Here is a 14101-nt window from a genome sequence, read left to right as displayed (position 1 = left end):
CTTATAAAATTAGTCAGAAAGTATAATTGTTTCTTGGAATTCAGAAAGAGTCTGAATCAGATTGGTAGTGTTTATTTTTACTGTTCTATCGAATTGATCGATCAGGAACAATGATCCTATCTGGGTCTGGAAGGTTGTTTTTTTTTTTTTTTTTTTTTTTGTAGCAAGGTTTGGAATTATAGTGTCAGTTTCAGTAATCTTTATTTTTTTTTAAGGTATTTATCCATCTCATTTAAGATTGCAAATGTATTGGTTGTTCATAATATTCTCTATTCTTTTAATGTATGCCACACGTTTGCCTTTTCTTGTGACTTAATCCTGGTCACAAATACTTTAAGAAAGGGCAGGTTTCAAGGTCCATCATTTACATGATATTTCCAATTCATAATTGTGGTAATATCTCTTCCAGGATATATTTTCATATCAAAGATGATTTTAAAGTTTATTTAAAATAATGGAATAAATGTAGTGTGTGTGTGTGTGTGTGTCCACGAACTTTCCACAGTCAGATGGTTGAGCCTTTCCTAAGATGGCAGGGGAAGACCTTCCTCCATGGACAGCCTACCAGGCTGGATTTCTCAATTGCCCTTTTGTATGATTATTTAATCCACGTAACTAGGCATAAAAATTTACTGACTTCCATAATACATTGTGTTGAAGCTTATAAATGGAAACGATGGGAAAAAAGATAGACTCTGTAGTGAGACAGGACTAAATGCTAATTCTGACTTGTTAGATGGAGACATGGGTATTTTATTTAACCCTTCTCAATGCTCGATCATGTATAAGTGGGATTTGGAATTATCTGCTTTTAGGAACACATTAATGATTACTCCAGACTATACATAGTTTGTGATGCTCAGTTATTATAGGCATTTTCTAATATTTTTACGTGGACTTTCTCTAGACATATGACTTATCAGTGGAGACATTTGTAGGTGTCCTCAAGATGAGTTCAGGATTAAACATATTCTATCCTTATTCAGATCATCAGCTAAAAGAGAGCATTATCACTGGTTTTGTTTGTTTTTAATTCTGATGGCAGAGACCATAGCCATTTTCCCTGTGGCAGTTTCTCTTTATGGGAAATATGTTTCTGACGGTTGAGGAAGTTATCAGCTGCAGGATATTGTTTCTTTCCTTCAGGGAAGCACTCAATAATAGAATTGCTAAAGTTTAAATGATCTCTAAGAGATCATTTAGAAAACAGTTCAAGATCATTTAGCAGACATTTATAGGGTTACTCATGCTAGAGTTTTTCTGGAACTTTCCAATATCCATTGCACTTTCTCCTCAATTATTTAAAAGAAAGACTGTTTAAAAAGAGACTCACAGAGGAGAAAGGATTCTCAGTGCCTACCCCCACAACCAATAATATAGATAAGAAGATTTTTAGGACCACTACTGTCTGAAAAGGTCAAGTCTACATGACAGAACATACAGAGCCAGAAAAGAAATAATTTATCAAATGTATTTCTATTTAAGGGCAATTTTTCATTAACTTCATGTGTTTCTTTTTGAGAGGGAATAGTTATTGGTCAACAGAAGCTCTGTGTGGAAATCAAAAATTTTCAACTGTGTTGAAAACAGTAAAATTCTGCTTTCAACGATTATCTAACACAGTTGGATCTTGTGATGTATAAAAACAGAGTCCATATGACGTCCATTCTGATAGAGCACAGGGACACATTGGTCTGTCTTGGCTTGCAGCACAGAGATAAAAACAACAATTGAATAATCTTAACAGAACTAAGGTGACCAAAGAGTGAGTCTTCGTGAGAATGAGAACACGGCTATGGTGTGTTAGCGCATTTTCCTCTTAAAAAATTATGCATGCTGAATTTTATTGTTATGCTCACTAAACCCTATCAATCTTCATGAGTTTGTAATTAAGAAAATATTATACTTGGAAGGACTCCCTGCCATTATCAAATAACTTTGAAAAGAAATGGAAAAGTACAAGTTGTATAATTATTGTTACAAATTCCAGCTATTTGAAATGTTAATATAAGACCACAAGGGATTCTCACGATTTTTGTGTGCATTTTAAAGGACCAGACTGGAGCATGAAATTGGTTTCAAGCAATTTCATAACAATACGTAGTAAACAATGGAGAACAGTTTATTTTTTTCGTCCCTTCACTCAAGGTTTGCACTGGCCAAACCTGAAAAACAAAGTCTAATAAAAAGCACTAGGTAGTTAAGTCCTATCTGTCCATCTGACAGCAGATGGCAGTAGTGACGCATGAAAAAAAATCCATTCAGGTTTCTTTTGCAATTACCTATTAGGTTTTCCCTGTCTTTACACTGAGGTATCTGAACAGAACTGGGAATTCCTAATAAGAGAATATGGTTGTCATCCTTTTACATCTCTTTTTTTGCCAGTTTTTATTTCTCTCGCATTTTAATTAAGACTTGTTTGCTGGTTTTGTTTTTAAGAGCAGTTTCAGGTTCACAGCAAAATTGTGTGGAAGATACAGAGGTTTCTCTGCCTCCTACCTTCACTCATAAAGTACCTCCCCGTTATCCATATCCCTCACTTAAGTGATATATATATATATATATATATATATATATATGTGAGATATATATATATATATATATATGTGAGATATATATATATATATATATATATATATATATATATATATATATATATATATATATATATTACAACTGATAAACCTACACGGATCTACTAAGCCCAAAGTCCAGAATTTACCTAAGAGTTCACCTTTGATATTGTACATTCTATGGGTTTGGACTGTGTATCCAAATACATTGTATAATGTGTATTGTATAATGACATGTATCCATCATTATGGCATCATATAGAGTATTTTTACTGCTCCAAGAATCCTCTGTTCTCTGCTTAGTAACCCCCCATCCCACCCCACCTCCAGCCCCTGGGAACCATTGATCTTTTTGCTGTCTCTCTGATTTTACCATTTCTAAGATGTCATATAGTTGTAGCCTTTTCAGATTGGATTCTTTTACTTACTAATACACATTTAAGTTCCCTATGATTTTTCATGGCTTAATATCTCACTTCTTTTCAGCCCTGAATGATATTCCATTGTCTGGATATACAACTTCTCTGTTTATAAAGAGATAGCTTTTCCATTTGAGCTCTCTTTAGACCTTAATAAAAATGGGATGTTTCAGGGGCATCTGAGTGGCTCAGTCTGTTAAGTGTCCAACATGGGCTCAGATCGTGATCTCACAGTCTGTGGGTTTGGGACCCGTGTTGGACTATAGGCTGACAGCTCAGAGCCTAGAGCCTGCTTCCCATTCTGTCTCCCTCTCTCTGCCGTTGACCACCTCCTCCCTTTTCTCTCTCAAAAATAAATAAACATTAAAAATTTATTTTTAAAAATGGGATTTTTCAATTTTCTTTTCCACCACAAATCCTATTTGACACTCCACTGTATTACTCAAGAACATACTTAACTCAGCAAACATTCTGGGGGAAACAGGCCTTTAACCTCCCTGGACCACAGGCATCCAGAATACTCTCCTTCTTATATCTTTGGGTTACTTCTCCAAAGTGGAACATCCCTGAGTCAGATGGCAATAAAGTTTCTGCTCCTTTCAGATCCCTGGAACATCATCTGTAGTTCAGAGAAAATGGAAGCCCCTGCAGCCTACTTCACAGCCTCGAGGGTCGGGACAGCAGACCAAGTCCAGGATTAGTGCTGTGGCCGCTGAAATAAAGCAGATCCGAGCCAGACGGAAAACAGCCCGGATGCTAATGGTTGTGCTTTTGGTGTTTGCAATTTGCTATCTACCGATTAGCATCCTCAACGTGCTAAAGAGGTAAAGTTCACCCATTATTTCAAAACAAAGTGGCTGTCATTTCTTGGTTCTTAATTAAGTTCTTTTTTTTTTTCTTTCTTCTTAAGCCAGAGAAAAATCTAAGCCCTTTGCCTAGATAGTTGTCAGGCCAGATAACTGAATGTGTTGTGACTATCAGGTAAGGCAGACAGCCTTTTTAGTATGCTCAGACTCTATAAGCTCTTGTCCATGGAAATTCTCTGTTGAGTGGCAGACATAAAACAGAGGTTCCCCTGACCTCTTTGAGCTAATTGCTGAGCCTTAGTTGCAAAAAAAGTTCTAATGCAAAAAACAAAACAAAACAAACAAAAGAAACAAAACAAAACCAAAAAAAAAGCAACAACAGCAAACATTGACAGCTTGGAGTTCTTTTTTGATCAGAACAAATGGGCTTTCCAAAACTTTGTTCTCCTACATAGGGAATTATGACAGGATTCTATCGAAAAGATAAAAGGAGATAAGAATGTTTTGTTAGCATCCTAATTATACTTAAAAGTGCATTTGTGAGCACCCACAAAAAAATGGAATCAGGACTCATACTGTGTTTTAAATGTTTAAATGAAAAAAAAAAAGAAAGAAAATGTATTTCCTGAAGTCACTGAATTAAGCTCAAGGTGACTATTAATAAAAGCACACAACTTTTCAGAGAGAGAAAGTATGTTATTTGTTAGGCCGCAGATACACTGTTAAGTGAAAACAATTGACCAACGTGAACAGCCAGTACAGGGGCCATGGTACACATGAACTTCACAGCCAGCCAACTTTATTGGGAATTATCATAACTGTTGCAAACGGACTGGCCCCAAGGTAATAGTAATTTTGTTTATAATAGGCTTCGAACTTAAACTGGGGTTGCTCCTCTCAGTTTTCCCTGATTCAGAGTCCATATCATATTCCTCACAGCTGGAGACTCTGGAGAGCGGCAACTTTGGCTGGAGTCACACACACTAAAGGTGGTAGAGCCAGCTGCAGAAATTTCTCATTCTCCTTGGCCCTTGTTTTTAAGGGCTTAATAACTTTTTCGATGGAAAGTGAACTTTTGCTCAGTAATATTATTTAGTATAGATGCAGCCTTAAGGCGTAAGCTTTTTGGTAGCATGGAACGTATACTGACTCATGAGAAGCGACTTTGCCCTCCATAGCTTTTCATAATGCCTCTCTTACTTTTCTTGACCACAGAAATCCCAAACAAATTTATTCTGATCTCTGGATAGACGATCTTTTCTATTCCTAAGAGCTTTATAAACACGATATGCTACTGAATGATTTTCTCCTTTTTAAAAAAATTTTTTTGGACTTTGTCGTCTGTCTAAATTCGATGAAAATGGGATTTACTGCTCTCTGGATTGCTTGTTTGGATTTCCTGAATCTTAGCATTTGTACCTGTCTTTTAGCTAGTTCCAAATATCTACTTGTCTGTCATATTTTTTCTTATTTTTCTACCTTTAACATCTCCCTTTCCAAGGAAAAATGGCTAAGAAGAAAGTCTATGTAAAATTTAAAATATTTTCGATTTTTTTGAGCATTCTGCTCTTTTCCATAAAATTTGAAAAACAAAAAAACCAAACACTTCAAGTAACCCTGAAGATTGTTTTGCTCTTTACTACACACATTTTCTTCAAATGCTTATCTCTTTGTTTGTTCTTGTAAGATCATGCTTGTGTTTCTTTCTCTCACCAATGAATTTCTAAATCCTTTTTCCTGGAAACAATTTTTGCCCAACTAGTCGAAACCTGCTTCTTTAAAGTAGTTCTAGTTTGTCTAGGATTTCAAAGATATATTATGGTAGAGGGTCATAAGAGACCATTAATTCCATAACAGACCATTAATTGTCCATGTTATTTCACTCCATATTGTATTTTTGTAAAACTCGAGTACTCCACAGAACATCACTTTATTGCCGAAAGGCATTTCTATCATGGGCACCATCATGTGTAATCAAATTACACAATCAATGATGGAGCCTCTGGCAGGGAATGAATTATCTTCAGCCTATAAAATTAATTATTGGGTAGTTACAAGTTACCTACTGTTGGCTAGTGAATACAATTTGATAGATGAGATATTTCTGAATATGAAACAAATCTTAAAAATGATGTTTAAGGATAAAATAAATATTTTTCAGAGTTTAAAATAATGAAGATTTTTCTTTTTTCTTTTCTTTTTTTTTTTTTTTTTTTTTTTTTTACTTATTTTGAGAGAGAGAGAGAGAGAGAGAGAGAGAGAGAGAATCCCAAGCAGGCTCAGCACTGTTACTGCAGAGCCAGATAAGGGGCTCAAACTCACGAACTGTGAAATCATGACCTGAGCCGAGATCAAGAGATGTTCAACTGACTGAGCCACCTGGCACCCGCAGAGTTTAAAATAATAAATAAAACACTAAAACTCATGAATTTTAAGAAGTTACCAGAATTTTGCCTACTGAAAACTAGTTCCTCTCTGGCCATAATGAATTCCCAGAAGACAAATTTCAACAAGGCTGGGGAGATTGTAGTTGAAAAATGGTGAAACTTTGATCAGTGCACGAATGTAGAAAGGAAGAAGTACACAGAGACTACAGTTTAGGAGTGCTTTTTAAATGATGCCCAAAACGGAATATTAGCAAACATTGATCAATTGTATTTAGAAACAATATGAAAGAAGGAACATAGATATATATGTGACTTCTGTACACTTACCCACCAGAAAGAGTATTGCATTTAGTATTTATGGGAGAGAAAGATCCTTCTCTGATCCGATTTGGCTTTTGATTTACTAATTGTGCCATGGAGATTTTGTTCAGGTTCTGAGGTTTTTCTAAACTCACAATGGTAGCATAAACCAATGCCCACTGCAGAGGAGAACAGGGGTTAAGCAGCCTCTATCAAGGGCTATGTTCACACTTGAATTTCATTATTTGAAAGGTACTTTTCAAAATCACATTGGATTTTCTGTCACTGTTTTTTGGTTTGGTTTGTTTTTCCTACAGAGTATTTGGGATGTTTACCCACACAGAAGACAGAGAGACTGTATATGCCTGGTTTACATTTTCACACTGGCTCGTATATGCCAATAGTGCTGCGAACCCAATTATTTACAATTTTCTCAGTGGTGAGTTTTCAACTGTTTCTTCCATGCAAACCACAATTCTAACCAAGGGCAAGGGATCAATGACCAGCAGGGTGTTGAACACTCTTGAAATGTGTAAAGAGCTTAAGTGCCATATAATGAGAATTTTTTCCCCCCGATGTAATTTGTCTTGAGTTTTTCTTCCCCTTATGAGAAGGAGCCTCTTACCTAACTCATCAGAGGAAATCATGTAAGCAATTTTCCCCATAAAATTTAAAAGAAATGTTGAAATAGGAAAGTGAAAATTGTAAGAACTGAATACCACAGAATCTTGCTTGCCATACATTAAACTTATGATTTACCAAAATGTAAAACAAATTTATCTGAAAATAAAACAGACTTGCTATATTATTTCCTTTGACAACACTGAGATTGCCTAATTGAGGTTGAATTAGAACCCTTCCACTTTTAGGTAGGTTTCTGTATTTGCATTTCTCTTATCAGTAACATCTCTTGGGTTTATCTCAAGATTTCTCAATGACCACCAAAAAATGATATTACTCCTAAATAACGCACAAACTAAATCACACACACACACACACACACACACACACACACACACATCTGTAACTGATTTAATCTGTCTCTGTTTATGGAACCAACATAATTATAAAAATCAATTAACTAATTGTTTTATTTACAAACATTTTTCCTGGCTGACTTCTAAAACTGTGTTTTAATTAGTTACATCTTTACACTGTCTTCTTCTCTAACCAGTTGGTCATTTCTTTCTCATTGCTATCCCTAAATATATGATCATTTAATGTGGAAGAAAAAGCAATTCATTTTATGACATACTTAATAAAAAATGTGTATTTTCCAACTTCATCTTTAGTCTTGTGGGTTGTATGGGTTATTAAAAAAAAGACAATCAATTAGACTTTTTTTTAAGCAACTTTTCTTGTTGTTTTTTTCTTGATCATGGCATATACCGTATATAAACCTGCTTTATTTCATCTTTCAGAGAATCAGGTGGTGGAGCTTTATTTTGTATTCGGTTGTCCGTTTTCATGCTTTCCCCTGCTACATCCAACCCCTGTCTCTAAAATAAAGATGGCATTAGGTCTTAGATAACCAGATACAACTCACTGCTCATGTGCTGTTTGAAGAGCTAAGGGGCCATGTGGAGCTCTGTCTTGGAAAGCAATGAAGAAGCCACTGCCTTGAGGTTAGGAAATGACTAAGGGCCTGACCCTTGCACTAAGCAGATAAAACCCACTAAGAGGTTGTGTAAGGAGAAGTATTTGAAGTCAAGGCCACAGAACCAAGTCAAAGTCAGAGGGTTGAGTGAGGCAGGGGAGGTGCTGATAACCACTGGGGACTTGGCTGGTGCCTCCTATTTTGCTACACCCTTGAACCTTCCCTTCTTGTGTTGTCACTCAATCACCCAGTTTGGTAATTGAGGCTCAGAGAGAACACGGATGACTCCCAGTGCTGTTTGTTTTTCCTTTAAAAAGATGATTATTTCATTTTCATACTTCTCCAGTTTCACGTCAGTAATTTAAAGGCAAGAAAGAACTTCCTTCAGTTTTTTGTTCTGCTTTATGCCGAATTATAAAGCTTTAGAAATTCTCTACGTATTCTAAGATTTTTTTTTATAGATTCTTTGTTGAACTCAGTGTGCCAGTAGAACAGTTTCTTCAGAGGACAATAAAGGGATAATTTCTGTATAGTCATGGCTATATACAATACAGCTTTCATCATTTTTGAAGTTATTAAATAACTCTGGACATCCTACTAATGATCACTTTTATTATAGTTAATCTAAATAACCCACACTCACAAATACAGAAGGTTTAACCCTGAAGGAATAAATCAAACTCCAAGCATCACACATGAAAAGCAGTTACATTATTTTAGGGAAATATCTTATTGTTTCAGGAGTCTACCCAGCTTCTAATAACACAATTTCCTCTTCCTGTTTCCCACTTTTCCCAAAATGTTGCACCTCATTGTTAGTTTGGCTCAAGGCAGCAGCTTATTTGTACCCTACTCATGGATTTGTTGAAACATGTTTATGCTTATTTCTTTTTCCTTTCATTCTCTCCGATTTGGCAGGAAAGTTTCGAGAGGAATTTAAAGCTGCATTTTCTTGCTGTTGCCTTGGAGTTCACCATCGCCAGGAGGACCGGCTCACCCGGGGCCGGACCAGCACAGAGAGCCGGAAGTCTTTGACCACCCAGATCAGCAACTTTGACAACATATCAAAACTCTCCGAGCAAGTTGTCCTCACCAGCATAAGCACACTCCCAACAGCCAATGGAGCGGGGCCACTTCAAAACTGGTAGAATCTTCTTTCATATGACAGGGATATCTGAGTAAAACTATTCTTTTTTAAAAATGTCTGTACACACAGATTTTATTATCCTAGCGATCTGAAGCTAAAATTACTTTGTGGCTCTTTCTTTTTTCTTTCTTTCTTTCTTTCTTTCTTTCTTTCTTTCTTTCTTTCTTTCATTTTCATCTATTGCTCTTTGGAAATAAAAAACAAAGTCAGTTTAAAATAATTTCTCCACTTTTGATTTAAACATGGTAGAAGTCTGACCTTCAACTGAATTTATTTCAGGCTATTTCAGTTTTAGTTTCATGTATTATGATTTATGTCAATTAAATGTTTGAATATTTTTAATTCTAATTGTTATTTTAATCTCTCACCTTCAGATCGATTGCAAAAAATTACCAAAAGTTATCCAATGATTTTCTTTGGTTTACTAAAAGAAGTAGCAATTACTAACTCTGCATTAACAACAGACATGTTAGTTGATTTCATAGTTTTAAAAAAATCACAAAAGACTCATTATGATGTGCCATCTGAGAGAATATTTATATACAAAATAGCATATTATATTAGATAACTCTCAAAAGCTATCTTTCAAAACTATCTAAAAATATATACTATTAAACTTTATTTTCCATGAATCTTATCACCCATTTACACACTTTTCTCAGGTCTGTAACCTTACCATTGCTAACGTTTGTCATCCCAACATATGGCCAGTAAGACTGTATTACAATAACAATTTTGGAGTAACTACAGATACATAATGATCTCCATATCTAAGAAAAGACTTCAGCATTTGAGAATCAGATAGGATTCTTCTAACCAATGAAAATGATATAGTTGGCCTTGCAGGATTAGATTAAGAATACAATTTACAAAGGAAAGGGGCAGAGGACTACCAAGTCACAGCTGGGTCCCATATGGGAGAGTTACTCCTGCCATGGAGATTCCTTGGTAAATATTTGCATTTATTTACATTTCATAAACATTTATCAAATATTTATGGAAGCGCACCCACTGTGCTAGGTGCTAGGGAATGAGGTAGGGGTGGATGTACACGTGCCTTCAAAATTGCTCTAGGTTACTGAGGGGGACATGTTGATAGAATTTGCAGGGCAGCCAACTTCTCTGGGGGACAGATTTGAACATGGATGGAGCAGCGGAGCAACCCACATGGGACATAAACAGTAGAGTTGCGCTGTTTCCCATTCATTCAGTGACACAGTCTATGTCTGCAGACTCCATGTAGACCAACAGGTGGATAGAATGTAAGTGCTGGCTCTTAGCTCGCACCCAAATGAGGAGCCGCCCAGAATATTTTGTACAAATGTGAGATCTGCAATTCAAAGCACTGGATATTTTAAACTTGTCCCTCTTCAAAATCTCTCTAATTCAAATATTCACTTTAAAATTGAATTAAAAGTAAAAGATATTCATGAAAGCTGCTCTTCTCCTCAAGTGATAGCAGCAGGTGTCCTTATTTTACTGAAATACAAGATGTGGAGAACAATATTTAAGAAAGATTTTTATAGAAGGTAACAAATAATCTTGTTCATCTCTATTTCTCAACTCATCGCTTTCTGAAAGAAGTAACACAGCCAGATTTTCCACAAGTTGTTTTCCTGTTTTAGAATGTGTGGCGACCGTGTGCTTTTTACTACTCAAAGCCAAAACGACTCTCACATACAAGGTTTACTGAAATTCACTTGTTAATTATGAGAAAGATATCAACAAAAGCGAAATGTTATAACTCTCTCCTTTCTTCCCTTTGTACATTGGAGAACTTTCTTGATTATGCTGCATGAAAGGAGGGTTGTAATTTTTAGATTGTCATAGGAGCTAGCATTTTAAATAGTTTGAGGGTACTTCAAGTAATACTGATAATATGCCTTAATGCCGAAGTAGTGTCTCAGAATAAGAGCTAAGTTATTTAGATTGTAATATATCTAGTTCTTTATCATTTAAGAAAGAGAGGGATTGGGAGAGGGAGAGCAAGCCAGAGGGAGTGGGAAATGGAGAGAGAAAGAGGCTCAGAGAAGCAGCAGTTGTATGATTGCCTATTAAGGACAAACTCAGAAGTCAAGATTCCTTTGCTGTAAATCAGTGATTCTCAACATGTGGTTTCTGAACCATCAACATCAGCATCACCTAAGAACTTACTAGGCATGCACATTTCCACCCTATCTCAGATCTGCTGAATCAGAAACTTTGGAGGTGGCAGCCAGAAATCCGCGTGTTAACAAGCCCTACAGGTGATTCTGAAACACCTTAACATTTGAGAACCACTGCTCCAATTCCCACCTGACACCTGCTAAATAGCCCACGTGAAGTATTTTACTGCACAGCTGTCTACAACGGGCACAATCGTCATCACTACTGTCAGCCTGGCCAAAGGTCTGAAAGAAGAGGTTGAGTATCAATGATGAATGTCACTCACTGTCATCCTACTCAAAGAAATAGTGGTTTACAAAACAGTGGCCCCTGTGTTATAAGCGCAGGGTCAAAGAAGGCTGGTTTTAAAGCACTTGTGTACTTTATGGATACCTGGATGACTTGAGTTCCTAACTAAAACTTTTAAATCTCCACCGTCACTTACACTTACTAAAGGCAAAGTTTTGTGGAAGCAGACAGTTTCTAAGAATGATCATTGCCTGGAAGGAAAACAAGCAAAAAACCACCAGTACCTACCAGAAACCGTGGTAATGGAGTATCTGACTGTGCAGGTTGCTTCCAATGTGTTGATACAGGAATCCTTCTAAGAGGTCTGGATTTAGAGTGGTTACCTTACTAGGACAAATGGTAAAGAAAGAGGTGTTCCCCAAACCTGCCAATCTTATGGAACAAAGGGTCAACTACTCACCTCATTATGTGCTAAATAACACAAATGAGACTTCTTATGAAAAGAATGTGTTGCAACTGTTTTATGCTATATATAGACTATCGCTCTTTTTTGCTATGTTTCAAGATTTAATGTAAAATGTCATTAGTGTTACTGAAATTTTGTTATCAACAAGGATGTGATGATTTTATCTAACACAGAATGCATTTGAACTTCATTATTTCTGAATTTCTACAAACCCATGATATTTGATATTTGAATTCGTTCATTCTTGGGAAGGGACAGCTCCCAGTTTCTGAGGAAAATGATGTATATTCTCCAAGTCTTAGAGTGTTTCTTGGATATTAAATGTTACAAACTATTGATGAGTTAATTGCAAAAGTGTTAGGCATAATGATATTGAATTTCACTCCCAGTGTACATTATTTTAGCAAAGATACAGCTAAATATGCTTATAAAATGTAGCCTGAATATACATAAGCCTGAAATATCAGAATGACAAACACCCACACATGCTTGTGGACACAGATTGTGAGGAGGGCTATCATTGTTTTAATACCAGTGTAATAATAATAGAATCTTTCACACTTGATATAAATCACAATCATAATCAGCTGCATTTCAAAACAAATCTGGTTAGTAAATCTGGTTGCAATTTAGAAAGTTTTTCAATTACAGTTAATTTTACAACAACTTTTCTACTTTCTACAAGTTGCAAGTCAAAAAAAGGAAATTCCATTAGTTACGTACAATTAGTTTTCAAATGGCATGAAGCAAAATAATTGACTTTTTAGAGATAATATGTAAACAAAAAATATTGTTAAAGCCTATTCTACTACTTTATGTACCTCAGAAAATGAAGTGCAAAGGCATGGAAAACACTGTTATCTTCCCAAATTCAAAGAGGATTGTTTTCTAGAATACTGCTGCAATTAAAGTGGGAGCAAAACAAACTCCCTCCCATTTGCCACGTATTTCTATTCTCTTAAATTTTCTTTCTCAGCTTTGGGGTTAGAATGTCTTTGAAGTTTTTCATGAATGTATTTCTATAACTGTTGTATCCCATGTGTGTGAAATCATGTCACTTGTTTAACAATTATCTTAGACATTTAAAGTTCTTTATGTCTGATTTACTGTGTCTTCATGAAGAAATTTCTTATCAAATCCATTGAGATTACATACCAACTATGAAAGATGCTCACTATGCAGTTTTTCTTAAATTTTTTTTAATGTTTATTTATTTTTGAGAGAGACAGAGACAGAGACAGAGACAAAATGTGAGCAAGGGAGGAGGGGCAGAGAGAGAGGAAGACACAGAATTCGAAGCAGGCTCCAGGCTCTGAGCTGCCAGCACAGAGCTCAACACGGGGCTTGAACTCATGAACTGTGAGATCATGACCATGACCGCTCAACCAACTGAGCCATCCAGGTGCCCCTCATTATGCAGTTTTTAAGTAAAAACTATATTGAGAGTTGTATAATCACATTCACACTGACCTCTCTATTGTATGAAAAATCTTGTTGTCGGTTGGATATGTTGGATATTCACTCATAACTAGTGTCAAATCTTTGCAGTTAAGGATTAAATTAAGCCCTGTGGTGCAGTACTTAATGATCCAAATATTTTTCCCAATAAGTTTATATAACTGGGGATAATCATGATAGAAAAGGTGTTTAATGTTGTTTTGGAGAGCAGGTACTAAAATAAGGATGGTTAAGATTAAAACAGAAATGTTTCATAAAAATTATTGAAAACTATTTACATGTATCATTAAATTTGGGAACTTTTATCAGAGTCAAGAGATTGAATTTTGTTTTGATTGAGAGAAAATGATGACCTTGTGATTTTCAATTTATCATGAGACTAATAAGTATGGCTTGCCCATAATTAAGAAATTTTTTTATTGGTCATTATATATAGAACTTTTAGGGCTCTTTTAAGTTAGTGGTAAATTTTAAAATGCATATTTTCTGTTTTTCACTTCCTAAATGATTCTGATACATGACAGAATCAACTGCCAAGGACTTTTATTTAAAAA

General features: G+C 35.7%; 1 protein-coding gene across 2 annotated transcripts in view; it reads left to right on the top strand.

The window, feature by feature from the left end:
- HCRTR2 (hypocretin receptor 2) overlaps positions 1-13857 on the top strand; it is a 111963-nt gene extending 98106 nt beyond the window's left edge. The window contains exons 5-8 of one of the 2 annotated variants that reach the window (XM_019457453.2): positions 3596-3816; positions 6803-6924; positions 9001-9226; positions 11413-13857. In XM_019457453.2, the coding sequence (XP_019312998.1) occupies positions 3596-3816; positions 6803-6924; positions 9001-9226; position 11413 (570 nt within the window). In that variant the 3' untranslated portion in view covers positions 11414-13857. Of the gene's footprint in view, positions 1-3595; positions 3817-6802; positions 6925-9000; positions 9231-11412 lie in introns of those variants that run through there. The other variant, XM_019457452.2, reaches the window with a different exon arrangement.
- The last annotated feature ends 244 nt before the right edge of the window (positions 13858-14101 follow it).

The sequence above is a fragment of the Panthera pardus genome, unplaced genomic scaffold (genome assembly GCF_024362965.1).
Source record: "Panthera pardus isolate Hobbes unplaced genomic scaffold, ASM2436296v1 HiC_scaffold_17, whole genome shotgun sequence".
Lineage (NCBI taxonomy): Eukaryota > Metazoa > Chordata > Mammalia > Carnivora > Felidae > Panthera > Panthera pardus.
This window is presented reverse-complemented; position numbering and strand designations above follow the sequence as displayed.